The 27916-nt window shown below is 45.4% G+C and overlaps 1 protein-coding gene across 1 annotated transcript in view; it reads left to right on the forward strand.

The window, feature by feature from the left end:
• The window catches only part of TMC3 (transmembrane channel like 3), a gene marked incomplete at both ends in the record, with an annotated part of 34894 nt that extends 12161 nt beyond the window's left edge, over window positions 1-22733 (forward strand). The window contains 17 exons of the mRNA XM_080914097.1: window positions 585-683; window positions 785-927; window positions 1541-1688; window positions 2508-2551; window positions 5132-5279; window positions 6496-6605; window positions 8717-8795; window positions 10006-10254; window positions 10811-10939; window positions 11677-11744; window positions 13354-13482; window positions 15845-15955; window positions 16775-16900; window positions 17698-17776; window positions 18417-18459; window positions 19981-20236; window positions 21890-22733. Coding sequence (XP_080770223.1) covers window positions 585-683; window positions 785-927; window positions 1541-1688; window positions 2508-2551; window positions 5132-5279; window positions 6496-6605; window positions 8717-8795; window positions 10006-10254; window positions 10811-10939; window positions 11677-11744; window positions 13354-13482; window positions 15845-15955; window positions 16775-16900; window positions 17698-17776; window positions 18417-18459; window positions 19981-20236; window positions 21890-22733 — 2805 coding nt within the window. The remainder of the gene's footprint in view (window positions 1-584; window positions 684-784; window positions 928-1540; window positions 1689-2507; window positions 2552-5131; window positions 5280-6495; window positions 6606-8716; window positions 8796-10005; window positions 10255-10810; window positions 10940-11676; window positions 11745-13353; window positions 13483-15844; window positions 15956-16774; window positions 16901-17697; window positions 17777-18416; window positions 18460-19980; window positions 20237-21889) is intronic.
• Window positions 22734-27916: the final 5183 nt, after the last annotated feature.

A 27916-nucleotide genomic window follows, 5' to 3' on the forward strand; every position in this document is an offset into this window, starting at 1 on the left:
CACTGTTGCACTGGGAACAACCAGGAAGAACATGGCAAGCTTTGTAAGAGAACACCCGGAATGTACCAGACTGGGTCACTGCTACTCAAAGTAGTAATGTCACAACAGAAGGTCTGAGCATGGCAGAGACCCCTGAAGGTAGCTAAGATCTGAATTTCATATCGTGCATGGATGGAAAAGCCATTCCTATCCACATCTCTCAGGGTAGACAAGAGGTAACAGACTGTGTTTGGCCCGTGTACTAGTTTGTCTACCCAGTATTCCAGGTAAACTCCGTCCTTAGAGACAAATAGAGCCATTCATTTCCTCGGAGTGTAAGAGGTCCAGGGACCTCAGTAATTTGGCACAGAAGCCACTTGCATTTCTTGCAAGTGGGTTTACACAGTAACAGTGCAGGCAAGGACATATCAGGCAAAGGAAAACTCAGGCGCATAATACTATCTCATTGAAGATTATCAAGCTAAAGTCTACCACAGTCTCTGGAGACACCATCAGGGCATCTTGACAGACACATGAGGATCCACCATTCCTTTTATCTGGTCTCCTAACCCAGAGACACGCGTCAACTCTTCCTCTCTCACCAGCTGATCGCAGGCCAGCCCTTCGGAAGTACAGCCAGCAAGACCATCCCCCAGGAGCAGGTCATGTCTGCACAGGATCTGGACACTGTGTGGTCCCTGGGGGTAAGGCTAACGTTGACTACGCACAGACCTTGAGGGAGAGCTGAAAGGGCCACAGCTGTGGGATCCAGGAATCAGAAACAACCCTAGTGGTCTCTTGACAGGGTTACCTTCAATGCTCCGTCCTGTTCTACGGGTACTATGGAAGACAGAGGCAAATCGGGAGAGCCGGCTACCGCCTGCCCTTGGCATATTTCCTGGTGGGGATGGCAGTGTTTGCTTACAGCTTCATCATTCTCTTAAAAAAGTAAGACTGTCTGTTTCTCAAGACCGTGCCGGGAGTTAAGTTAGAACAGGCGCGACCTCGCCTCCTGCCGGTAGCCCTATTAAAGTTACGAGTCACTGTAGCCCTTTTATAGAGAAAGAGGCCAAGACTCAGAGTCATGCTAAGTTTAGCCAGCACTTACTGTTCACTGACTACTTTGTGCGAGGCTCCGTGAGGCGTCTGGTTTACACAATGCCATAGCTGCTCTAATAAGATATGATCGTTGCGGTCAAGGTGACTAGAGGTGGGGAAACACACACAGCTTGTGCACGTATCTGTGAGCAGACGGTAACGCATGACCAGATGCAGACATGAGACCTCCTGGGAGAAGCAAGTCTCAATGGCTGCTGACCACCACAGGGCTGGTGGTGTGGTGTCACGTGGTGGACTCGTGTGATAATTCCGTTGTCATTTCCACATAGGTAAAGGATGGGCTGAGGGTCCAAGTATGGTTAAAGTCTAGCCAAGCAGGAACTCAGGAGTTATGTAGGACAGCTTTGCCCAGGTCGCACAAAGCTCCGGTTTTGGCACTTCGGAGGAGGTGACCCCATCCCTGAGACACGCTCCTATGACCTCACTGGAGCCTCTCTTGCAGGATGGCTAAGAACTCCCGCACCAGCCTGGCCAGTGCTTCCAACGAAAACTACACTTTCTGCTGGCGGGTGTTTTGTGCCTGGGATTACCTCATTGGGAACCCAGAGGCTGCAGAAAGCAAAACAGCTGCCATCCTGAACAGCATTAGGGTAAGTGAAGGCGGTGCTGTGGAGTCCCTGCAGCAGGACAGTAGCGCCCCCTGCTGGCAGAGTCAGCACTGCTCTCTCGCGCGCACGCGCACGCTCTCTCTGTCTCTGTCTGTCTCTCTCCCCTCCCAGGCCCAGGGCAACAGACCCGAAGGGGTGTCCAGGCTGATGAGAGGCAAGAGCCCACGTAAGATGTGGGAACAGAAGCTCAAAGCATCTCTTTCCATTGTCTTAAAATTTTGATTTGTGGATTTTTAATAATTTATACAATGGATTGCTAAAACTTATACATGAAAAATTACTTCTACATCATGAATATAAACGTTTTCGCTTAGAAGTAAATGTGATCAAAGTCAGAGATTGGGGTCAGCTGAGTGTCATCTGCAATTAAAGGAAAACTTATTTTGAGGAGGAAAATATTTCCATGATTCAAAAAAAAAAAAAAAATTACAGCCTCTTTTCTCCATTCTTTCTTCCCAATCTTCAATTACTTTTCATAATTGATTATTAGATAATTAATATTTAATCTATTCCTATCAATATAAACTTACAGAAGAAAGTCACAGATGTTGAAGATAATAATTAAGGTAACAGAGTGGGGGTTTTGTTGTTGTTCGTGGTGATGATAATTTCTTTTTTCTTTTTTATTTTTAATCCAGACTAGTACACACTACCTATGTGTCGAAGCATGACCCAAAGACTAGATCCTCCTAAGGGTTGGGATCGTAGAGTGGGCCCTCATGCCCAGTAGGTCACATTATCCCTGGTGCTTATAATTGGTTATAAAGCTAATTTCCGTGCTTTGTGTATTTTTCCCTCAAGGAGGCCATACTGGAAGAGCAAGAAAAGAAAAAACACAAAAACATGTAAGTATTCATTCATTCATTCATTTTTGCTACATTTGGTACAAACAATTATCAAGATGTTCATACCTTATCTTCATAATTGTTACACAGCAACTCTTTCCTCTTTATTGTCAATCTCCTGAGTACTGTGACCTGGGGGATCTCATTCTTTTTCTACAGCAGTTTGGGAGTGCTTCCTCCTACAGAACCTGAGGAAACTGACCAGCTTCCTACTCTTTAACTTAGATAACAAAATGGCCGATTTTCGTGATAATTTCTAGTCTAAGAAGTGAAGGAAACACTTGAGTATAGTTAAGACTAATTTACTTAGAAACAAATCTCCGAGTTCCTAAGATAAAAGAAACATCCCACTCACACCAATAGCCTCCGGAGATGATCTCCTGGGGGCCAGGTTTATCAGGAGATCTTTAAACCGAGATCCGGTGGAAAAGGAGGGTGCTGTCAGGAAGGGGAAATGGCCCTGTCCTCATTAAAACAGACATGCCCACCTCCCTGATGTCCTTGTTGATTTTATAGTCCTCTGGTCAGTTGATATGTGTCTCCTGGCTGCCGGGAATGATGGGAGCAGAGGCAGAGCCAGGAAGAGCTGTGCACAGGCAGCTGGCAAGGACGGGTTCTAGACCTCCCTCACATAAAGCCCAGTGACCCAGAAAGCTAGCCCACAACCTTTTTGACCTACATTTCTCTCCAGTAAAGTGGCAGAACAGATCCCCCCCCAGGACTCTCAGAGGCCGAGAACAAGCCCACCATTGTCATCCACAGCCTCTGGAAGAAACAACTTTAGTTCGTATTAACATTCCTGGCGGTGGGATGCAGAGTCTGTGTCTTTACCATATCTAATCAAATGACTTAAATGATCCATGGAACTTGAAAATGATAGGCACCTTTTTATTCTAGTTTATGCTAGATCTAAGGGGTTCATTACTGGTGAACCGAGGAGGAAATGAGTTTTCTCATTCTCTTTCCACAAACCCTGGTCCTCATTCTGTTGCTCAGAGGAAGACAGAGATGTAACAGGTACTCTGGACCAGGGGTGAAGCAGAGGAAGCGGAAACTCTCATTTTCACTCAAGGCCCAGCCTGCTTTTACAACTGACATCATCAGGAAGGATGCCAGGGGCTTAGCCATGGGGATCCAGGCTTTGTACAACCTACTACATTCCTCCTAACTGGTCCCTTGTAGATAGCATGATCCTGGCAGTGATAACTGTGTGCTCTAGAGGCAGGAGGATGACACTGATGGACCTAGCTCTTTTGGGTCTTCCACCCCAGTGTATCACAGTCCAGGGTCTATGGTGTTTCCCTTCCAGAGTGGGGAATAACAATGTTATCTAGCACGTTACATTTTCTTCTCTTACCTGGAAGATGCCATGCGCCATCCCACTTAAAAGCCAGTTACTTTATATGCTGAGAAAGGGCAGACATGTGCATAAAAGGAAATATATTGACCTGCCCAAGCTCCCCTGTAGTAGGACTTAGGGAGGAGTGGTCCAATTCTGTGTGCCTCTTCAAATCATCTTTCTCCAGGCAGAGTTGTGCAAGCTTCCTTGTACCTAGGCTACTCCACCACTGCCCTGGGAAGTTCTCAACAGGGTCCTGGTACACACTCATGTGTTATTTCTTTAAGATTTATTTATTGTTTGTTTGTTTATTTAATGCAAGTACACTGTAGCTGTCTTCAGACACACCAGAAGAGGGCATCAGATATCATTACAGATGGTTGTGAGCCACCATGTGGTTGCTGGGATTTGAACTCAGGACCTCTGAAAGAGCAGTCAGTGCTCTAACCACTGAGCAATCTCACCAGCCCCACTCATGCACTGTTAACCACAGATTGTGTATACTGTGGAAAACAATACACATGGGACTCCCTTGAAGCTCATGGTATGGAATGATGAGTGGGTCCACCAGCCGTCATCTGAAAACCAAGGCCAGTCTTTCTCCCCTCCGTATTCTTCTTTTGCTGGAAACTATGTGAGGCACTGTGTACACCACAGGACTTTAATGTTGTGTGTAGTGTAATGTGTATATTGTTTAGTGTAAGATGCATGTGTGCATGGATGCCAAAAGTATATGTTGAGCATTTTTCTCAATGCTTTTTTACCTTTATGGTTTGAGACAGAGTCTTTCACTGAATCCGAAGCTCATCAATTTGACTAGACTCACTGGGCAGTAAGTTTCAGGGATCTGCCTAGCGCTGCCTCCCCAAAACTAAATGCTGGGGTTATGCATGCACTCCACTTTGCCTGGCATATTTTGAATGTTGTCTTTCAGAATCTCAACTCAGGTCCTCATACCTCAGGGCCAGCCATTCACAGCTGAGTCATTTCTCCGGTTCTGTAGGACTTCAATTTGAAGCAACAAACCTAAACCTGAAACTTACATACTTCTATCCTAATACCAATGTTTGATGGTTTCTTAGTTCCAAGATGCTGTTTGGCCAAATTTACAATTCTGTTGATCTCTCAGAAAGTGAGAAACTGGAGGGAGAGGAAGTAAAGAGGTCCCCAGCAGGGAAAAGTCCCCTTTCGCCACGTTTCATCATCTGCATCCAGGTACTGGGTATTGCTTCTCTCTGCAGGGCGGTGACTGTCTGCCTGAGAATCATTGCCAACATCCTGGTGCTCCTCTCGCTGGCTGGGAGCATCTATCTCATCTACTTTGTGGTGGATCGGTCCCAGAAGCTGGAGCAGTCGAAGAAGGAGCTGACACTTTGGGAAAAGAATGAGGTACCCAGTGACTAGGAGCCATGCTCTCTAAAGCAAGGTGCACTTTAGTGGGGTGACATTGCCTGCTCTCTGCTACTTCCATGAACTAGACTGAAGTATATCTAGAAGTGAATACAACCTGCTAGTTCAGCGCCAGTACTACCAAGTCCTGGTTTAATAACGAGGAAGATCTCAGTTCATACTGACCTCAGTTTTGCCATACGTGTATCTGTTCCTTAGCATCCACCTCCTCAGGCATGAGCCCCACCCACAGACCTGCATCGGTGATTATACCGACCCAGTGTATTGCACTTTGAATCCAGCGCTTAGGTAGTTTTCAGAACCAGCCACATAAACTGTTTGTGTACTCAACAACTCATCCATAAATAATAAAAATTACCAAGTAGATTAAGAAGAATTTCATAAATTCTAGTCATTGAGACTATTGTCCTAAATATTTGGCCCAACTTACCTTGCTGGATTTGAAAGACAAAAATAACTTCAAAACATTTTTGTATTACTCCAATAAAAATAACATTCACTTTAAAAGCAGTTAGATGGGCATATATCTATTCTGTGTGTTCACCTGCGCTCAGTCATTTCCTGGAATCTAAGATTATACCAGGTAGTCTTTTCACATCTCCTCATATTTTATACAAGTCATGTAGGTTAAGTAAATTTGTACCTTTTTGCACATCTACAAAATGGCACAGTTTTAAACATCTGTTCAGAAATTATTTCTTAATTTAGCTCAGACATTTTATGTACCAGCTTAAACTTGCCTTTCTTTTCCTTTAAGCCCAGACAAACAAGAACCAGGCACGGTTCTCCAGATAATTAATCCCCTGTGTACAGAGGGATATTCAATTACCTCTCTGCCTTCCCCTTTCTGATCATAATAATAGCAATTATTTCCATCTTCCAACCAAGGTCAGGGAGGTATAAACACAATGAAGTGGTGATCAGTCCACACAATAGAAATGCTACCGAAGCCCGGATGGCACATGGAAGTATCCTCATGACCCTAACAGAAAGTTCCACACAGGAACAAGCCCATGACGGAGTGGTGGTAGCCTGAAAAAGGGGATAACTCTCAGAGAGATTTGAGGAGGTTTCCAAACAGGGTCTTAGTGTCCCTGCTAACTACCATTCACATTAGCAGGTGGCCAAAGGCAAAATTAAATGAGGCTGAGAGAGCAGAGAAGAGATACTTGAGGGGCATATACTCTCTCCGTAGGTAAGCGTGGTGGTCTCCCTGGTCACCATGCTAGCACCGTCTGCCTTTGACCTCATTGCCGCCTTGGAGATGTACCATCCTCGGACGACGCTGCGCTTCCAGTTAGCAAGGTAGAGCATCCTGGTGGGAAGAGCCCCAAGGCAGTTCACCCATCAGCCACCCACAGAGGAACTGAATCACTGCAGAGCTAAGGCGCTGCACTTAAGAGTTTCCCCTAGGGATGTTACTCAAAACAAGCTGGGGGTAGCAGGAATGAAAGGAGCAGAGTCAGCATGAGGGAACAGAATAGTGCCAGTAACAGCTGGAACTTAAGAAGTGCGGAAGAGGAAGCAGAGAAAGAAGAGGACAAGGGGCAGAGAGGAGGAGGGAGAAGCAGGCAGGAAAGCAGACACATCTTGAGCAGCAAGATGATGGAATCCATGTCTTGTTTTCCTCATGATTGAATTCCCTCTGTGGTTGGACTGAATGGTGAAATAGACCCTCCCTGTTTGCCAGAAATGAGGGAGACAGCTCCCGCCCTACTGTGGGAGCTGTAAGACAGTATGGGCTGGGCCAAGACGGCCAGTAGCTGCCACAGTAGACGTCATAAACAGATGTGGCCGGAGAAGACTGTGTCCAAGGGAACATCCCAAGACTGCCTCCTTGAGAGTTAGAGCCACATTCATGTCTAGCAAGGGCTTTGTGGCTAGCTTTCTGGAAAGTTGCTTTTCTTCCCTAAGGTTCTGTCTACTCCACTTCAACTCATGTGTTGGTAAGGCATGGTATAGGAGGTATCAGAGGCCTGAGCAGTCACTCCCCACTCTATCCAAACTGGCTTCTCAAACCATCTCCTGTGGCACCTCATGACAGTCTCTAAACCTTGAACCACTATGAGAAGGATTGCTTCCACTCCGGAGCCAGTAAAGATTTTCTGAAAAAGACAGGACTGTCAGTCTTTTAGGTTCTGCCATCTATTTTCTAAAATGGGTAAGGATGTTGTTTGGCTTGAAAACTCCAGTTCCCATACTCCCAAAATCCTATAGCTGTAAAGACAGAAAACCATCACTAGAGAGATAAAGGAGTTGACCAAAACTCCACAGCATGGATAGACCTGGGGCAAGGCTTGGGAGCCCCCTCACCCTATTGCATTCTATTCCACTCGGCACCAATCCAGCCTGGGTGAGACGTACCTTCCTGAGATTCTTCCTTGCCCACAGGCACCGGGGAGAATCGATTCCATTATTGCATTTGGTGTAATGGCAATCCTATTACACAGATTGGTCTCGTTTTTCATACTCAAAACTACAGAAACAGAGCCACAGAGAGACGTAACCCCAGACAAATGAGGCATAATTCTGGTAATAAGAGAAAGACATATTATTTCAGTTCCATTAACCCACCACCAGACCATGATACCTTTCATCCAAGATGCAGTGAGAGCCCATGCAAAACCCAATTGGCCCTTTCTCCATCAGACCTGACCACATACCGTTGGAGGGGCTATGACCCACATAGGCTGAGGCAGATGCTGAGATCATCCTGGGGTGATGCATAAAGGAGCCCTTTCACAGTTTCAGAGGAAAAGCAACTGGCAAGAGTGTCTACTAGAGAAGCTGCCTACACATGGGGTTGGCCGCAACACCTCATAGAGATGAAAGAGGCTAGTGTGGATGCATGAGTTGTTGTTTCCATTTGGAAGTATTCTCCTTAAGATAAGGTCACTGGAATTTTGGCCACATTTACACATCACTGATCCAGTGAAAGATCTACAGAGGTTGCTTTCCTTGCACTTCTCCTCCTCCTCCTCCTCCTCCTCCTCCTCTTCCTCCTCCTCCTCCTTCCTCCTCCTCCTCCCTCCTCCTCCTCCTCTCTCCTCCTTCCTCCCTCCTCCTCCTCCTCCCTCCTCCTCCTCCTCCCTCCTCCTCCTCTTCCTTCTCTTCTTCATCATCCTCATGCTCCTTCTCGTCCTTCTTCTTCTTTAATGATGTGGCTATTCATTTTTACATACATGAGTACACTGTAGCTGTCTTCAGACACACCATAAGAGGGCATCAGATCCCATGACAGATGATTGTGAGCCACCATGTGATTTCTGGGAACTGAACTCACGACCTCTGGAAGAATAGTGTAGCACCCATTGTCTTATTAGAATATTCATGATGACCTAGAACTCCTTGGTAGCTCTAAACTGCTGGTCCTACACACGGTGTTCTTGTTTCTCAAGACAGCTTGTGGTTTTCAGGGTCCTGGTACTGTATCTAGGAAATCTCTACAGCTTGATCATTGCTCTTCTGGACAAAGTGAACAGCATGAACATTGAGGTGAGTGTCCAGATAGGGTTGACACTTGCCATCACTGCTGATCAGTACCTATCTTAGCTGCCTAGACCGGATAGTACCTGCCATCACTGTTTAGACTAGATAGTCATCCTTCCACTACTATACAACTTGGACGGTCACCCGCAACCACTACCAAGACCACATGATTACCCAACATCAATGCCTAAACTGAACAGCCCCAGACCCATCATTGTCAAGACTAGACAGTCTCTTATAATTTATCCCCACAAAGCACCCCATGTTAGTGTCTTCATTATATTTTCCCTCTTTAGTGCTTTTATTTGTCTCTCATTTGTTCCAAATCATACCACTGTGGTCTTTTCAGGGTATGGATAGAGATTTAAGCCCTAACAGTGCTGTTATCAGAACCTGGGCTTTTGCCACCACATCTGCGCTATTCAATCTTATTTTCATTCCACCATCAAGAAAGATGGCAACAGTGCTTTAAATGAGCACACTTGATGATCTCACAGAAAGATGAACTGGCCATAGGCTCGTCCAGAATGGTTCAGAGTGTGCTCCTGTCCCAGACCCATATGAACAGAGCAACTCTTAATTTTTCTTTCTTTTCAACCTGCTCAGCCTTCGAGTGGGAGGGAACAGAAGGCACAAGGAAGAGCTTTCTGAAGGTAGTTTACTCAAAGAATACCATAAAGGAATAAAAGGGTATAGATAAGTCAAAGAGGTCATAGAGAGCCAGGGCTTTGAAGTCACCTTAGCCCTGACCTGCAACTTGATCTGCAGTCTGTCTGAAACATTAGTTTACCACTCTCTGAAGTCCAATCTTCTTGTGAACTTGACTTAAAATTCTCTAGAGGTTGAAAAGAGATGAAAGTGTCACCTAGAATTGTAGAACTATTTCTGATACTCATTAGGAGACGGTGAGCATGGTGTTTTCTTAGCTGGTGTCTTGTGGGTGTGGTCACCTCTCTAGTCACATGGTAAAGGGAAAGGAAGGAGCGAAGAGAGAAGCAAAGGGTGATAAAAATTGTAACTAGAGATGGAGAAAGAAACATGGTAGAGAGGGAGAAGACAGGCAGAGAGCATGATCCCTCCAAAGCAATGTGGTGGCCCCCTCATTTGTCTAAGCTAGAGCCTTAGAAATATAAATTTCCTTCCTTCCTTCCTTTATTCCTTCCTTTCTTCCTTCCTTCCTTCCTTCCTTCCTTTCTTCTCTGTCTCTTCTCAACAGGAAGCTGCTGCTAAAAACATCACAAGCCACTGGGCAGATGCTCCCACCTTCTATGCCACCAGGACAGTGCCTGAAGAAGGGCACTGGCCCACACCTTTGTCAGGAGTGGATCTCAGGAGAAACACCAGTACGTGGGCCTTGGAAGAGTCAAGCTTTCTGACTTCTATCCCACCACACACAACAGCCAACAAGACAGTGTCCTACATGCAGGGCCCACAAGGCCAGTGCTGGGAGACATATGTTGGCCAGGTATTTCTATCTGCCCTTTAAGAAGTCTCAAAAAAAAAAAAAAAAAAAACCCACCTTGGGAACTCTCAGGAACATCACTGTTCCTTTTTCATAGAAAAACAACGTGGAATCCAGTGAGGTTTTACTTTTCTATGCTCCAGTACTCAAAATTAATCATAGTGCTCAGAGCAAAGTTACTGTGGAGCAGTAACCAAGCAAGATTCTTGTAAAAGGTCACCACCAACCTCATAGGCACATCTGGTTAAGAGCTTGTGTTTCAGAACCTCAGACCTTAAGGTCTTCCCAAGTTTTATGTAGTAGTGTCTTTGCCTTGGATCTTGCTACCCAAACTCAAATGAGCATCTACTGTCCAAACACCCAAGATATGATATAAACTCCTCCCTCTGCCACTGTACTTCATAAAGATATTAAGGGGAAACATTAGAAGGCTCCTGGCTCTAGCTCTCCGGAAGGGACAGAGACAGGGAGAACCAGGAAGAGAAGTGTGGAGAAGACAGGTGGAGAGCATGGGGGTGGGGTGCAGGACATGGTGGCAGCAGAACCCAATGTGTTGCAGGAGATGCTGAAGCTGTCTGTCATCGACATGCTCTTTACCGTGGCCAGCATCCTCCTCATAGACTTCTTCCGAGGACTTTTTGTTCGCTACCTAAGTGACTATTGGTGTTGGGACCTTGAAAGCAAGTTTGTAAGTAAAATACTTCCCCCATATTTCACTTGGAGAAAGTTCTAGAAGTAAACCACCTCTCCCTGTTGGCTTGTCTATGAATGAGTCAGGCATGTGATACAGCTTTTTCTAGGGAGTCTACTTTTGGTCATCTCAAGTAGATGAAAACAGACCCAAGAAGTGATTCCATTCAAGTCTAGCTTAGTGAACCTACAAGATTCTTGGAGTTACTTAAAAGAACATAAGTGAAGGGTTACTTATAGACACATGGGTGACTCAGGCAGCTACTTCACTAAAATACCAACTCCAGCATGGGTGATGTCAGCAATGCTTGCTGCACAACTTGCAGGCAGCTCCACTAAAGAATCTTTTCTCTCCTTGTAAACTGCTTGAGTAGCCTAGGGTAGGCCCTTCTGAGCCTTGGACATTTCCTGAGCCTCTAAGTATTGACTTTCCTAAGTCTTCTGACCCTTCTTTCAGAAGGAAATGCTTCAGTCCAAGGAAATACCTACGTAAGTGTGTGGTCCAGGAAGTGAGGCAGAAATGCTGCAAAGGGGATTCATGAGGAAACAGAAAAGGGCATGCACCACCGAGCTCCTGCCCCAGCCTTTCATTACACCATTTTCTGGATAGCCAGCCAGACAGTGATCTCTGCATATCTACAAGAGCAAAGAAGTTGGTACAAATAGCCAGAGTGCACTACTCTGCACAAAGCACTTTATGACTTCGTTCTTAAACCAAATGCTTTTCTCTAACAGCCTGAATACGGAGAATTCAAGATTGCTGAGAATGTGCTTCACCTTGTCTACAATCAAGGCATGATTTGGTAGGTGTCAACGCTGCTTCCCAGCTTTTCTAATGTCATCTGGGCTAAGGTTTTGATTGGCCTAGATAGACCTATACACGCAGCCATAGGCATCATCAGGATGACCCTAGCCCTAACTCTAACCCTAACTCTAATGGGGGACTAATTCTTGGGTGATGTGATTTTATTAGTGAGGATTTCACAGACAAGAAAGAATGTCAGAGGGAGTAGTTCCCTTAAAAAACATTTTGTCACAGCTCCTGAGGCATCTGCATAGGAATTGGTAGAATCCTTCAGTTGGGAAGGAAAGGAGCATGCAGAGGAAAGGTGTCAGGAAATCTGTGATTATACTGGAGCACTCACGGACGGACCCATCTTGGGAATTTCCCATCATTCCTTTCATACAGACACTAGGCCCAGAAGAAGACCTATTCTTTTGGGTAATTGGAACATCCTGAGGGGTGACCAGCATCCTGGCACGACCCTTTGGCTGGGGCACCTCCAGTCAAGCAGATCCTGTTACTAGGGACACTAAGGCACTGGCAGGGGTCACCCTGCCATCCTTTCCTCAGTAGTGAGTGGGTCTTGGAGCTTTATCTATGGGGCCACAAATAGTGCCTTAAGTCCAAAATATGTCAGACAAAGAAAAAAGAGGAAGCTTGGCTATTTTATGCATTCAGAAAATACAACTCCAACATCTGTCACAGGGAACCCAGTGGTATAAATCCAATGTTGGGAATCATATGTCCTATTTATTTAATATGTGTCAGATCCCTGAAATGCTGAGTTAATTTTTTCACTGCAACTCCTTCAAGTAACTGCAGCCTTTGTATGCAGTGAGGCACAGGAGGCATTTCTGTCATAAAAAAGCAAACGATGGCTCTTGAGACATTTATAAAACACTTTGTTTCCCTGTCACTAAATACGAGTTTTACAGGAATAGGTTCAATTGCATATTCAGTATAAATTGATTTTAAACTACAGTGGATTTTCCTGTGCATTTGACATTTGTGCTGTAGTCTGTCTGGGATCACTGTGTACTCTCAGCTCTGGGATCACTGTGCACTCTTAGCTCATTAATTCTGCTCTTAGAAGTGTCCACATCTAGACATAGGGGCACTCTGGGCAAAACGTGTTCGAGAAAATTGATTAGTCTCCCCAGGATTGCTTTCCCGATCTACTAACCTGATTACTTCTCCTTTCTTTCACAGTTACAGACAGTGAAGTGGGCTAATATGTGTGAGGGTCCTGAGACAAACAGCCAACAAAAGTTGGGCATGTTTGATCTTTGTTGATTCAGTCTGAAACTCAATAACTTATTAACCTAGTTCTTGCCCCAGACCTACAAAGTTTAGAGTTTATTTCAAGACCTGGTTCTCCGGTGTCTTCTTCCCAGAGGAGACCTTTCCTTTGCCAAGATGAGAAGAAAATAAATACATTGCCACTGTCCACCTGACTCACCATCTCTCTGGAATATGGAGACTGGGTCTCATATCTTCAGAAGTTTCTTCGGTTCTTGAAGTACAGGGTATTGGTGTAATGTCTCACACCCTTGCTCCATCATGGGGCGTCTGGTGTGGAGCCTTGGATGTGGGCACACAGAGACCGACTTGACTTTCTTCCATTTCAGGATGGGGGCCTTCTTCTCTCCCTGTCTGCCAGCATTCAATGTTCTCAAGCTCATTGGGCTGATGTACCTGAGGAGCTGGGCAGTCCTGACCTGCAATGTGCCTCACCAGCAAGTGTTTCGAGCTTCCAGGTTGGTAGCAATTGTTTCTGCCTTGAGCTGAGACCGCGCATGCCTCTTCCCACAAGGGGCCTCCTAGCACAGTATCTGTTAAACCCTCCAGTTTCTCTTTGTTCCCCCATGAAGTCACTGCCCATGCCTGCCCCCCACCTTGGAATCAGTTGTCATCCTTAAGGAGCTCTTGGCACATATTTTTTTAAGTCTCTACTGATGTGTAATAATCATTTAGAAAAAAATTCACACGTTAAGAATATCAGATTTGACCTTTCACAGACTCATCACAATGATACACCCAGTGCCCACACAAAGGCAGAATAGCCTATCCCGCCCCTTCCTCAGAGTCCCTCCACATTTCTACAGACCCTGTTGGGCTTACCTGGTTCTGTCACCTATGCAAAATGTGACACACAGAATGTGCTCCTTTCTGTTTCTTATTTTCTGCTCAACATTATGTTTCTTAGCTTCACCAAAAAAAAAAAAAAAAAAAAAATACAACTGACCTAGCAATTTCTTTATCTCCATCATGGCTGCTTCCAGCTGCTGATTGTTAGGGCTGACATCCCTGAACATTCTGCTGAGTGTCACGTGTCAGGAGTGCACCACAATGTGTAATGCTGAGTTTTCAGACAGGTACACATTAGTCCTCACGGTTGCTATAATCCCGACGACAGTTACTCTTCCCTGCACTTCATTTTAGCCATGTGGGTGGATTCAGAACACATTTTGAATTTCACAATTAGACCACAGTCATAGTGCTTTGTCACAGCTATTGTCTGTGTGTCTGTCTGTCTCTATTAGTGGCCTTCAAACATTTTTGACACGACCTGGATAGTAATCCATTTATATTTTATCGGACACCACACATGCTTATGTTTGGATATATATGGTTTTATATATTTACATGTAACTATTTAATCTATATATATTCATGATACGTATGTGTGGGTGTTCATGAATATATAGTTTAGGGGGACAGAGAAAGTGTAGGATTTCACATACCTTCTCTGTTAATTCCATTTGAGCAGCTATAACAGAATACCTGAACCTGGGCAGTTTACAAAGTGTATGTTTTGACTCACTTTTCTGAAGCTAAAAGTCCAGACAAGCCTAGGCTTTGCTTCTAAGATGTTCCTCAGATGCCGTGTCCTCCAGAGGAAAGAAAAGGCCTTCCTGTGTGCTAGAAACACATGGACCAAAAGAGCAAATGGGATGAGCTGAATTTATATATCTGTACTATTCCACCTATGAGAGTGGTGTTCTTGTGGACCAAACCACCTCTCAAATATGCCACAAAAGTGACCACGTATCAGAGTGAGCTGTGGAGAGTACAAACATTAGCCCTTGCCTGTCACACTCTACAGAGAACTTCTAGTTAAGTATTTCTTTTCAGTAGAGAAGGAGAAAATCAAGAAACTAACAGGGTAGTTGGGCATCTCTAGACACAGGGCCTCATGTGCCAAATTGGTCTGAGCCACCACTGGGGAAACCTGGGCAGCTGAAGGCCCTGATATTGGCCTGGGACCCAGAGAGGAGGCACCAGGGCTTACCCACGTAGAACATTCAATATGAGCGATAAGGAGCAGAGAAATACATAATACAAGAGCAAATGTGATCTAAGCCAGATAGCTAAGGGTCCCAACCAACAGAGTCCCACCTTCTGGGACCTAAGAAGCAAGCTCAAGGCTGTCAGAAGAGAGGAAGGTTTTAGGTTAGGACCCTGGTAGGTTCTAATGTAGTTCTAAAATTTTTATCAATAGAACCAATTGGGTAAATGCCACATACCCAGGGATAGAATCACTGCCTTCATGGTTTGTAGTTTACAAGTACCCAGCTAGTATTTGTAAAGGAAAATTGCTGGAGTGAAAGCTTCTCTCTGAAAGCTGTTTTCTAAGCTGTGTGTGCCCCTCACACTCAGCACTGATGTTCGTGTGTGTGTGTGTGTGTGTGTGTGTGTGTGTGTGTGTGTGTGTTACTCTGTGTATATATTCAAGTGCATGTGCATATAGGTGTGCATATGTGTAGAGGCCAGAGGTTGATGCCAGGCCTCTTTCTCAATTACTCTTCACATTATGCTTTGCCAGTCTAGCCAGCCTGACTGGCCAGTAAGCCTCGGGGACTCTCCTGTCTCTCCCTCCCCACTGGTGGGATTTCAAGTATGCTGCCCACTCCAGCCTTTCCACATGGGTGCTTGGGATCGAACTCAAGTCCCCATGTTTGTGCAGCAAGTGCTTTACCAACTGAGCCATCTCTACAGACCCCTGGTAAGAGAACAGTTCCATGCACAGAGGTGGTGGCTGCTTCTGGGTGGTTATGTGAATGAAGTCACTCAGACTCTGGAATGAAAGCTGCTGTATAATACGTGTGCTTTTCGCAGATCCAACAACTTCTACCTGGCAATGCTCCTCTTCATGCTGTTCCTCTGCATGCTGCCAACCATCTTTGCGATCGTACACTACAAGCCATCTCTGAACTGTGGCCCCTTCAGGTAACACACAAAGAAAAAATGAAATGAGTAAGCAAGCAAATAGATAGATCAATATAATACAATACAACAATTTTAAATAGCAGAAAACAACCAACAGAGCATGGTGTGGTTCATCACCCCTATCATCCTAGTATTTGGGAGACTGATGCAGGAGAATTGTCAATAGTTTAAGGTCAGCCTGAGCTACTGAGTAAGATTTAAAACTGAAAACATACTTACAATATATACAGACAGAGTAGGTTGTAGTTATGTATTTAGAAATATATGTATACATATACAGTGTGTATATACAAACAAATATGCATGTAATATCAACAAGAGATAGTGGGATTAAAAGAGAGCAAGTGGGGGCATCTAAAGAGGTAGAAAAGAAAAGGAAGGGAAAAGGAGCAGATGGCTGTATAGAAATCTATATGGATGAAGCCAGGCTTAATTTGAAGACAGTCCATTCAAGCTTTCAGTCTCGAGTACATTGCTGTAGCCATACAGAAATCTCAGCTGCCATTCTCATCTTTGCCTAAGCTGGTTTTGACCCAGGAACCACTGGAGGTGTCTTCATTTACTTGTTAAAAAGCTAGTGCACTCACAGTGCGATCAGTGGCCTCCCCTCCTGACCTACTGGGTAACTAGATCACTACTTGACATAACTTCAGGAATTTCAGGTATCTTTGTCACTTGGAGAACTGCCTCTCCAAGTGCAGAATGCAGCCAGTTTGGGAGATCAACTTGTAGACATCCAAATATTTTTGATGGATTTTGAAACATTCCCTAGGCAAAAGCAGTCCAATCTGGAGTTATCTTTTTTTTTCTTTCTCACAGCGGACAAGAGAAAATTTATGACATCGTGTCAGAGACGATAGAGAATGACTTCCCTGCGTGGTTTCACACTGTAGTTGGACACATCAGCAGTCCTGTGGTGATACTTCCAGCTGTGTTGCTTCTGTTGTGAGTACTACACCTCCCAGCCTGCAGGGGGCATCACATCTCCCAGCCTTCAGGATCTGTCACAACTTCAGACTTGAGGGGACACTACTCCTCCCAGCCTCCAGGGAGCGCCACACCTCTTGGGCTTCTAGAGCAGCTGTGTGTGTAGCCACCTGATTACACTGATGTCCAATAGTTGAATAAAATTAGTTCATTCAGAAAGCACTTACAAGGGTTAACAACCTAAACATCGACTCTGAGCCACACTTCAGAGTAGCACAAGCCACCATGCCATGAATGGATGGCTGCATAGCTACCAAGTCAACAACACTATCTGGTAGATTACTATGGCCACTCTAATGGAGCCACACCATTAATACCAGTATAGTATTCTGAAGAAATATAGATGATTTTGAAATGTCACAATTCAGCTGAGTAGCTTGTGTTTATTAGGCTTACAGAGAGAGAGGCAAAACCAGTAGCCCCAGTTTGATTGGCTATAAGGTGCCTGCTGGTCTTGGTGCCTTATATTTATTGTCAGGGTGCGGAATCTGAAGCAACAAGGGCCAGCTGCAGGCAGCAAAAAAAAAAAAAAAAGGTAATAATAAAGTTGTGCTTTCCCAGTGGCCACAGGCAGGTTTTTTTTTTTTTTTTTTTTTTTTTTTTTTTTTTTTTTTTTTTTGATCGAGATTCAGAGGTTGGTGAGTAGCACACTTCTAAGCTGGAACCCCTCACTCCCACTGCTACCTGGGCAGGGCTGGAAAGCCAAAAACCAGTTTAAAGAAACCTGCTTACTATCCCATGTCCTTCCATGCCAGCATGCTCATCTACTACCTTCAGAGCATCGCACGATCACTCAAGCTCAGCAGCCAGCAACTCAGGATGCAGATCCAAAATGCAAGTATCATCCGATCTCAGTTCTCATTCATGCCGATGTCAGCCCTGGCCATATACCTGCATCCTTTCCAACATGAGTTCAAAGCAGCTCCAACCTAGGTTATAGTGCACATGCACTATGGTACAAAGTGACTACCCCCCAAGTCCCCTCAAGTTATTTCTAAGAATACCCAGTGTTTGCTTGCTTTTGCTGGGAGCAAGCCTGCTGCTCACTTAAGCATTCTTTGCATGACAGCATCAGGCTTCCAGTGTACCAGGCTCCTCTATAGACTTTAATAGACTGGTAAAGAGCCACTCCAACCTGGATCAGCTTTGACCCCCGATCTCCTAGTACTGTTTGAACCCCAAGCACTCTTCTCTCCTCTTTCTTATTCTTTAGATTTTTGTCTGGCATAGACTCTTTCCCACCTGGAGTAAACACCTCTCTCAAAGTAACCAGATTGAGGAAGATCCTCACAGGAAACCCATCAAGCATAAAACCTTGGCTTTTCCATGTCTACATTTATTCACTCAAATAATAGGTCTGGTCTCTATGCCCAAAGTATGAATAATAGCACCTAAGTATTTTTCTCCCTGCAAAATAAAATGGTAACTGCTTCCTCTTCAACATAAAGCAAACTGGTTGTCATTCCTATTCCAGGCGAGATCTGAAGATAAGAAGAAGGTGGCCCAAATGGTAGAGGGTAAGTGAGTCTTAAAATACAAGTTGATGAGCATTTACAGAAGGGGCCTCATAACCAGTGCTGAATTTTCACAAGTCACTGGGCACACTACAGTAAAACCAGGGCCAGCCAGTGCTCTTAGCCTTTGATTTACTCATGTGCAAGCCTGTAACCAACCCCCAAACCTCTGTAATCAGAAGGGAGCTTTGAAACAGGAAAGAAAACTGAGTGTGGTGAGATAGAAAATGTTCAAGCACCTGCTTGTCTAACCACTTTGTGCATGTCCTTTCGGACTCTCATCATCTCTTCCCACGTGGGTCCACCTCCCAGGCCTCTGCTCAGGCTCCCACATTCCTAAGTTCTGTCTTTTCTGTCCTACTGTCCAAGCCATCCCTAGTGATGCCAGTCAGGCAAGCTCAGCCACTGAAGCAGATTCGAGTGAAAATTCAAAGCCAAAGGCTCTCCAAAGTCATACCTTGTTGTCTCCAGTTCTCCAAACTCAGACCCATCAAGGAGAAGAACAAGCTATTCCCTCAGAAGGAAGGAGAGTGTGGGAAACAGATATCTGGTATGACCAGTTCAGCTCAAAAAAGAGCCAGTAAATTTGCCCCTTGAGGCCACTAATAGAATACATTGAGGGTCAGTAGACCAATGCTCACTCAGTTGATACCACTGTGCTGGCACAGCCCACGCTACCTACCCGAGCATGAAAGAGAAGGGGTCTCAAGCATTCCTATGAGCTAGCTCCTGCAACTATTTTAAAGTAAACAGTCCAGAAGAGAGCTCTGCACCTCCAGAAGACTCAAGGTCACATTCCCTGTGGAGGAGTAGCCAGGTGACAGTTTCACATACAAGATGACTGTGCTTTGTGATATAGACCCATTGTAATTGTTAGAGATGAACTGTCAATTGAGAATTCTGTATAATCTAGGCAGGGCCACCCCTCTCACACAACCAGGATCCACACCCACTTTCTCCAGCAGCCTACCTTGCTTTGGGGGGGAGGGAGGTATCAGACTGTACCCTGTAGTCTTGGGCTACAATCCTAGGTTCCTCTATTCCTTGCTTAAATTGCCTGGATACCGTGCTTTGAATAGCCAAATGTGTATTGCCAAGTGTCCACTGTGTTTGTAGGTGCAGCTGATGACTGTAAATTCAGCTGCTGTGGAAGTCCCTTAGCCAAATCAGCTTTGTGACAGTCAGTGTCCTATTGCAATAATATATACATCCTATTCTTATAAGGATGAAAAGTTTTGTTTGGGCTCATAGATTCAGGTTCCAATCTGTGTTCCATTGGCCCCATTGCTTAGGAGGGGGTACACCACCCTGTGAGAGTGTGCCAAGCAAACCTGTTCACCTCACAGCCAGAAGCAGAAAGGGGGTCTCACATTCCTCATGGAGCACAGGACTCCTGTGACCAAAGGACTTAGCACCAGGCTATAGTCTTAAAGGGACCAAGCCTTAGTATGTGCCATGTAGGGATTTTAGGGTTCAAAGCACAGCAAACCTGGACATGTCACCTTCTCTTTCCTCTGCCTGCAGCTCGAATCCAGACTCATGAAGAAAGTAGCAAGAGGCTTCTGAAGGATGGTGATCTTATCAGCCAGCTGTCCTCAGCATACGTGGCAACATCCCAAACCAACGGCAAGAAGCTCAGCTTTGACTCTCTGAGTAGCAAGAGCCTCAGGATGGAGACAATCACAAGGTCGATGCCCCAGAGTCCTGGGCAAGGGTCCAGGGGTCCCTGCTCTCCTCTTCCAGATGGATCAAGATCAAGGCCAGAGCAGGACACTAATAGGTGAGAGGGAACTCTGACACAAAAAGAAACCAGGCTTATTGAGTGTGGTGACAGTGGTGGGCCAGAGCCATCAGAAGGTGAGGACATTAAATCCCAGGACTGCCAGAATAATCAGAAGGCAGGGACTGCCAGAAACCTGAAAATGTAAAATAGGTATGGGGGAGGGGAGGTCAAGAGTTTTGAAACCTACATTATCATATAATCTGTAAGTACACCTTCCTCACAGCCTAGTATACATGTTTCTGTAGTTTATGTCCCAAGTCAGCATTTTAGAGTGCAGAAGGTACAGCTCCCCTTCAGTAGCCTGGGGGGTTCCCCCACAACTTTTAAAAACCTGATTCAGGCCAAACGTGGATCTGATCCACCCAGGGATGAAGAGCGGGACTAGCAAGTTCAGAGCTGAGGTTAGTACAGGCATTTTAGTCCAGGCTTAAGCAGGAGAGTTACGTGAAGGAGAGGTACACTCAGAAGGAAGACCAAGGCACTGGAGAGCACGGGTGAGCTCAACAGTCACAGCTCGTTGCTTTTGTGTTGGTGTTGTCATTTGTTGGCAATAGTCTTACACGGGACTTCTGTGGGGTGACATTATTATGTGCAAAGAATTATTAAGAAACTTAAATGAGACCCCGAGCGCCTGACAGGATTGCAATGTATAAGGTAAAAACATAGACCTCTGGGACAAAGAAAGTCAGGATGCTACCATCACTGGAAACAAAGTGAGCAGTCTTGTTTGAGATATTCAGGAAGGAATAAAATTTTACACAAGGTCACATACATTCAGGCCTTAATTCAGGTTCCTTACTACACAGAAAGTGTCTATGGATGAGAGAAATATGAGCTTCCATACCCAACTGTCATAGCCAGTGTTGAGAATGCTAGGATTCCTGCTTCTTGGTTACTGAGTGGCTCCAATGATACCTTGGGGTGGTGAGCTCCTTCCCCTTGGGTCCCACAGCCCCCCCATTCTTCAACAGGGCCTCATTCCACTTTCAGTCTCCAAATGGTAAACAGTCACTTCACAAACAGACTGAAAAGTTAGTGGCAAGACCTTCAATGTGTTAATACATGGGCCAGATGCTTCAATTTCATCTTCAAAAAAGCTGGAGAACCCAGCTTCCTGTACTATTCAAACAGCACCCAGAAGAATGAGGAGATAGAATCTTTATGCAAATTATCATAGAACTTGAAAATTTGTTGTACGTAAGTTGTCTTCATATTCTTGAAGCACCTTGACAAGTAGAGAGGAATCCAAATCTTTCTTAGGAGGTCACTGGGGGTAGGCTGGGGGAGGGGTTCAAAGCACAGTCACTGGTCCTTTGGGCACTTAGTGTTTCCCAAGTGTCTGAGAAGCTGGAGAGCAGGTTATCTCACTGGAAAAGTATTTCTAACATTCATTCCACAAGCATTAGCCCCATAAAAAGTTCCTAACAGAACTGGTGCTCTGGGATGGCATATGTTAATGAGGCATGCCTTGATGTGCTCCCCCCAGGAGAGTGGCGCCTCCTACCATATCAGGGCTCTGAGATGTTCGGTTCGGTCCTGCTCCCTGGGTGCTTGTACACATGCAGCACACAGATCACCTACAGACACTTTGGAATTCCTGGAGATGTGGAGGGATACAGAGGCCACAGCTACTTATGTTCTGTCTTACAGGTATCCACATGGGCTGTGTTCCAGCACAGGCAACCTCCACAAGAACAGATCCTGCTCATCTGTGATGCAGACGCAGCCCATCAAAGATGCTCGCTCAGAGCCTCTTTCCCGAAAAGACTTCCAGCCAATCCATCCTCCTTTCTGTGGATCTGGGGTCGCTGCCTCCATGACACATGGCCACGGCCCCTGTGCTGGCAGATATTATGTCGTTAATGAACTCGACGCTCACAAAAAGACCCGCCCAGCTTTCTGGCCAGAAAGACATTTCAAGATAGATGCTTTAGGTGACATTGTAGAGTTGTACCCCAGGAATGGACAGCAGTACATGTCCTGGGCTCCCCACCAACCTTGCTCTCCACAGTTGAGTGAAGAAGAGGAAGAGATGCTAAGGAGGGATTTGATCCAGTGGTCAATTCCTGCTAGCACCCTGACAAACCTCCCTAGGTCTTCTTGTTTATACACTGGTGACAGATCAAAAAATAACCCCAGAGACCCTAAGTACCAGCGAAGGGTGTACTACAGATCAGGGGACAGTAGTCTTGAAGACCAGCTCGAGAGGCCCACATTTGTACACAAAAAGCCACGATCCAGGAATGTCCAGTACCCACAGCATCCCCTGAAGGCCAGAGTCAAAGCCACCATTGAGCCATCCTTCACAGAATCTGATTCTGTGTCAGCAGCATCCAGCAGTGACCAGCAAACCAGCAACAACGACCAATACCTGCATGTCATGTCCAGCCAGGGTGGATTCCCAGGGTCTGCCAGCCAACTGGGCAGGAAGAAGGCCAAGTCCCGGCAGGTACTGCCCACAGACCTAAATGACCTAATTTGTTCAAATGTCTAGGCTTCTTTCTGTGTTCCTGCCTAAAGACTGGATCTCCTTGGAAGTATTTGAGGGCGCATGGTCCCACGCTTTCTGGAAGAGAGGACCTGCGAGCTGTTAGAGATCTGTGGTGCTTTTTTGTCTTGTGCATGGCTGCTGTCTGAGGTTCTGAGACCCTGGGGCTGTGGTTTCCTACTCAAAGCAATGGGGTGTGCATGGCTATCCCAATGCTGCGTTGTGCCCAGCATATACCACTATATCAGGCTGTCATTTCAAGAAAATGTCAGGTTTTTCATTCCACTCAGAGCGGCCATGCTCACAGCTCACCTGCAAGCCAGACATCTCATCGTGACTACAAAGAACAACCTCAACACACTCCTTATCTTTAATAATATGAGTGAGTGCATTGCACTATGGTCTTTTGATGTACAAGTATCAGGATTCCATAGTAAACCCCCGAAACCAGGTGTCCACCCTTGAAGCGTTCAGAGTACGTGGTTTATGAGGACAATCAGTTTAGTAGTGGCCAGAGTAGCACCCTGCAAACTTACTTAACTCTGTATTACTCAGTCAGAACACAGATTAGATATGATCCCAAATTTATAGCTGGAGTTTCCTGGCTCACTGGGAAGGATGGCGATGGAGACTCAGTCCCAAGATGAGCAGAACGAAGGCTCAAACATTCCTAAAACTACCCTGTCTTCTCACCTTCAGCTCCGACTCTGTGGTTGCCGATCTTGTTTTTCCCCAGCGCCAATAGACAGAAGTCTATTTCAGGTCCGATAGGAGGTGAAGAATTCACAGAGATGCCAGGCCTGTAGCCTCCACCTAACAAGCCCACAGAGAAGAGCAGAGCTGCCGTTACCCGCTTCCCATTACGTGTGCTCACAGAGAGTTGTTCTTTGGCTCCCCTGACAAACCCTGCGATGGGCTCGGCAGCTGCGTGTGTTCCATCCCATGGGAACCAGCTGGTTACCTATGTCCATATTTCCTTTTAAAAGCTCTAACTTTTATCATCTCTGTCTCCTCTATTATATACTCCAAAGGTCTGGAACAAAAATGGCACCATGATTCTACATTCCCAGTAATTGACACAAAATAGATATCACATGTGTGGTGCCTATCACTGCCGTCGATCAGAATAACCTTGGGGACAGACCCTCACACATTGAATTGCTTTGGAAACAGAGAGCATCACATTGACAATTGATGATACCATAGTCTGGTAAGGCACAGGCGTATACAGTATCCAGAGCAAGGAAAAGGTTTCTCAAGTAAATGAAGTTTTCATAGGCTCTTTCAGTCAACTATCCTTGTTAATGAGATCAACCGCAAGGGTGGCACCATCCCAAGGTCAGACAGATGTCCTTGCAGAGGTACAGTCTGTACTCGCAGTAACCCTAGCGCCAGGCTGAGATTCTGGCCAGATCTTTGTTATCAGGACCAGTCTCCCTGCTTCACAATCCCCATGCCTCATTTGCTTTCTCGTCAGAGCAATTGCATCCTGACTCTTCTGATTTCCACACCACAATAAACAACTAAATGGTTCTTAGGATGCTCACTTGTGGCCCTAGCAACTCAAGGGGTCAGGATTGAAGGCATGGCTAGCTGGGTCCTCTCCTCCAGGCAGCGGCTGAGGCAACATCAAGGGTTGACATCTCACAGAGGCCCTCTTCCGGTCTCATGTGGTTCTTGGTCAGATGTCCAGGCCTTGAGGTTCTAGAGGCTTCCTGCATGTTCCTGCTACACAGCATGGCTGATGCATCTCTGCTGGCAGTGAAATGTGTCCCTATTTGGCTTCCAGTCCCTTTTGGCAGAGATCATATGGGCCCTCGTTTTACAAGTTGAAAACCCTTCTTCCTGATTCCTAGAAGTTGGCTCATGGGGAAATTTAATCATAGCATCGAGACCACTTTACCTTTTCTGTAAAACATAACTCCACCACAGGGTGAAATTTCATACTGTTCAGGACTTTCCGCAAGCCATCCATCCCATAGAAGCAGGAATCTTGGAGGCCGGCCACAGACACTTAATACCTTGCTAGATGCAAATGGATGAGTGTCCTAATGAATCACATAGGGTAAGGCCACTGGATTAGAGGTCAAGATAACTCCCAATGCTAACCAGGGAAGTTTGTATAAATATTGGTAGTTGCAAAGTTCACACAGATAATCTCCCTCACTGAACTCATGAGGATGAGTGTATAAGTTTTCAAATTATATGTCAAGTTGGCTCTAAGATGCGATGCTCTAGATGGTTCTGTGGTGCCTGGGATGTCTTTTAGTGACAGAGGTACCCACAGCAGTGCCACAGTGAGGAGACATACCCCAGGTTCTGGGGTTACCCTGGGACATGGAAATAGGTTAAGGAACCCAAACCTATCTCCAGACATCTGCAGGACCAGCAACCTGTGTTGCAAGGGGAGGAGAGAGGATGAGCAAACCCTGGGGCATTTCATGAAATGAGGCATCCTGTAACATAGCCAGGGTTGACGTGTGAGTTCAGAGCTTGTGTACATAGCACCTTGTGTTGGATAATCCCAACATAGAAAATTAGAACACACAACAACACAAAATTGAGTGTTATGAGCACCCATATTCACCTTGCAATGGTCAACAAATGTCTGTATTTTGTTTCCATGGAGCCATTTTGGTTTTAATAATAAAGCCCTATAGAGCTGTATCTGGAAGACTGAAATGAGAGGAATGGGCCACGAGTTCAAGGGCAGCTTGAGCTACCTCATGCCAGACCAGCAGGGACTACATAAGGATACTCAGAAGAGAGAGATAGATTACTCTCTAGCTCTCACACTCACTAGAGGTCCTCCCTCTCACACGGTCAAGAGCTCAGTGTAAATTGACCCAGTAGATTGTTGTTGAAATATTAAATAATGCTGGAGCAAGGTTCCTTCCTACCTTAGACCATTTGTGTTCCTGGATGAAAGACACACACACACACACACACACACACACACACACACACACACACACATACACACACACACACACACACACACACAGCCTTTATATTTTAATATGCCTTCTGCAGCACAATACCTGGGTAACTGCCTAGAGTCCTATACTCTATCCATAACACTATCATTACTATTTCAACTAGGTCGCTTCTAACTCCAATTGTCCAGCCCATGAGGCCACGTTTTCTGGCAGCTCCTTTCTCCGTTCCCACATTCTTCTAAGCATGGCAGCTCTCCCTGTTCCTGTTCCTTCCTCGTGGTCCCGAACCCTGGGAAACCTAAGCCCCACCTATGTCTCCTCTGCCCAACTATATTGGCTGCTGGCATCTTTATTTGCCAACTAGAATTAACTGGGAACAGGGTCCCTCAGTGTCTTACCTGCAGACTTTCTTGTACAGATAGTTTTGGGGGCCCCAATTAACATTAGAATACAAGCAGCATTAGGCCTAACCCACTACAGATTGTTATATTTATGGACACTGTGCTGTGAATATATGCATATAAGCATCCATAGGCAATACCTGTTTCTTAAGTCAATGCTATTATCCTATACTTATTGCCATATTTATTAGTATTTTGGGACCTAGCACAGGACTAGGCACAGGCAAAGCTCCCTGTGATAGCTGGGTACTGTCCCATTATTTGGATAAACCAAATGATATCTCTTCCCTTTCTTCATGATGGCTATTGAAATAATTTCTGTCTCTTCCTTACTGAAAGTGAGTCCTAAATATCTTTTGTATATCTTCTTTGAGGTTATTAGTTCTGTAAGAGAGAAACTTAAGGTTGTTGAAGGCAATCATATTAGGCTTTTCCAGTTTCCTCTTTATAAATCTTTGCAAACCCAGGTTTTATCTCCTGCCTTGGCACGTGATGGGAATGTTTGTATTAGAGGCTCACCAAGAACTTAATCTTGCTCCATTATGCAATTTTTATCAATCTGATGGCAAAATAATAAATCAAATGGTTTTAATGCCTTTGCTCTTATTTTTTTCTTTTTCCTGTCTCTGCAAGTGATTCACCTCTCAGTGACTTTACCCACTCTCCTCCATGATGTCATTACCAGTGTGAATGGGTCCATCAAGCTCCTAACAAAAGCATAGTTTTCTGATCACTCATCTCTCTCCACTCTCAGAAAACTAGCCCTTAACGATGCTGTAGGAATACAAATTGACCAAGCTGTCTTATCAAGCTTGCTTTGCGTAACTGTGGTTTTACAAGATGCCTGCATAACTTAGTAATGGTCCGTGGCAAGAGAGATTGTCTGCTTTATTACCCTGTCATCAAACTACTATTGGTAGCATGATCCACTGTATTATTCGAAGCCAAGGTTGCTGGAGAGATAAGTCAGCGGTTAAAGTATGCACACTCTAGCAGAGACCTGAGGTGAGTTCCAGTCCCAGTACCCTTGTTGAGAGCCTCAGAGTTGCCTATAACTCTAGCACCATTCAACAGCTTCTTCTGGCTTCCTCAAACACTGTGTTCCTGCACACACACACATTCACACACATACACACACACACACACACACACACACACACATACACACACACACACACACATGCACACACACACAGACACACACACACACACACTCACACACATACACACACACACACACACTCACACACATACACACACACACACACACACACACACACACACACACACACAAACACACACACAAACACACGTGGGGCAGGTCGCCTGTGTTAGGAACCCTGATTCTTGATTGAGACCGGTTGAAGCCCCAGAGTACTAAACAAGATGGCAGGAGCTTCCCAAACTCTCGAGAAATCAGAAATGCTCACACTGCCATAAACAGTGCATGGTCCCACAGGGCGATGGCCACACCCCAAGTCCCTCCCCTGCACATAGACTGCACATAAGCTCTAGGAAGAATCAGGACTGCCCCATAATATGTAGACAAGGTCTTCCCAAGCTTTGGGGCCAAGCCAATAGGAAGCTGGTTGTCAAACTCCAAACCATTTCAAAAACTGTACTTATATGGAAGCTGGGTGCAAAAGTAAAGCAAGGGCATGTAGAAATCACTCCTCTGCCTGAGTTCCTTCGTTCTAAAGAGCTGGTAACACCTCTGATTGAGTAGAGATTTTTTTTTCTCCCGAAATTTCTTGCATCCTGCACCGGAGCCTCTCACTGGCCTGGTTCAGCTTGGCCTGACACCCAGTGCATCCTGCAAAGATCAGAGACAGAGCCCTGTTCTTACGAC

This window comes from Micromys minutus (assembly GCF_963924665.1).
Source record: "Micromys minutus genome assembly, chromosome: 3".
Lineage (NCBI taxonomy): Eukaryota > Metazoa > Chordata > Mammalia > Rodentia > Muridae > Micromys > Micromys minutus.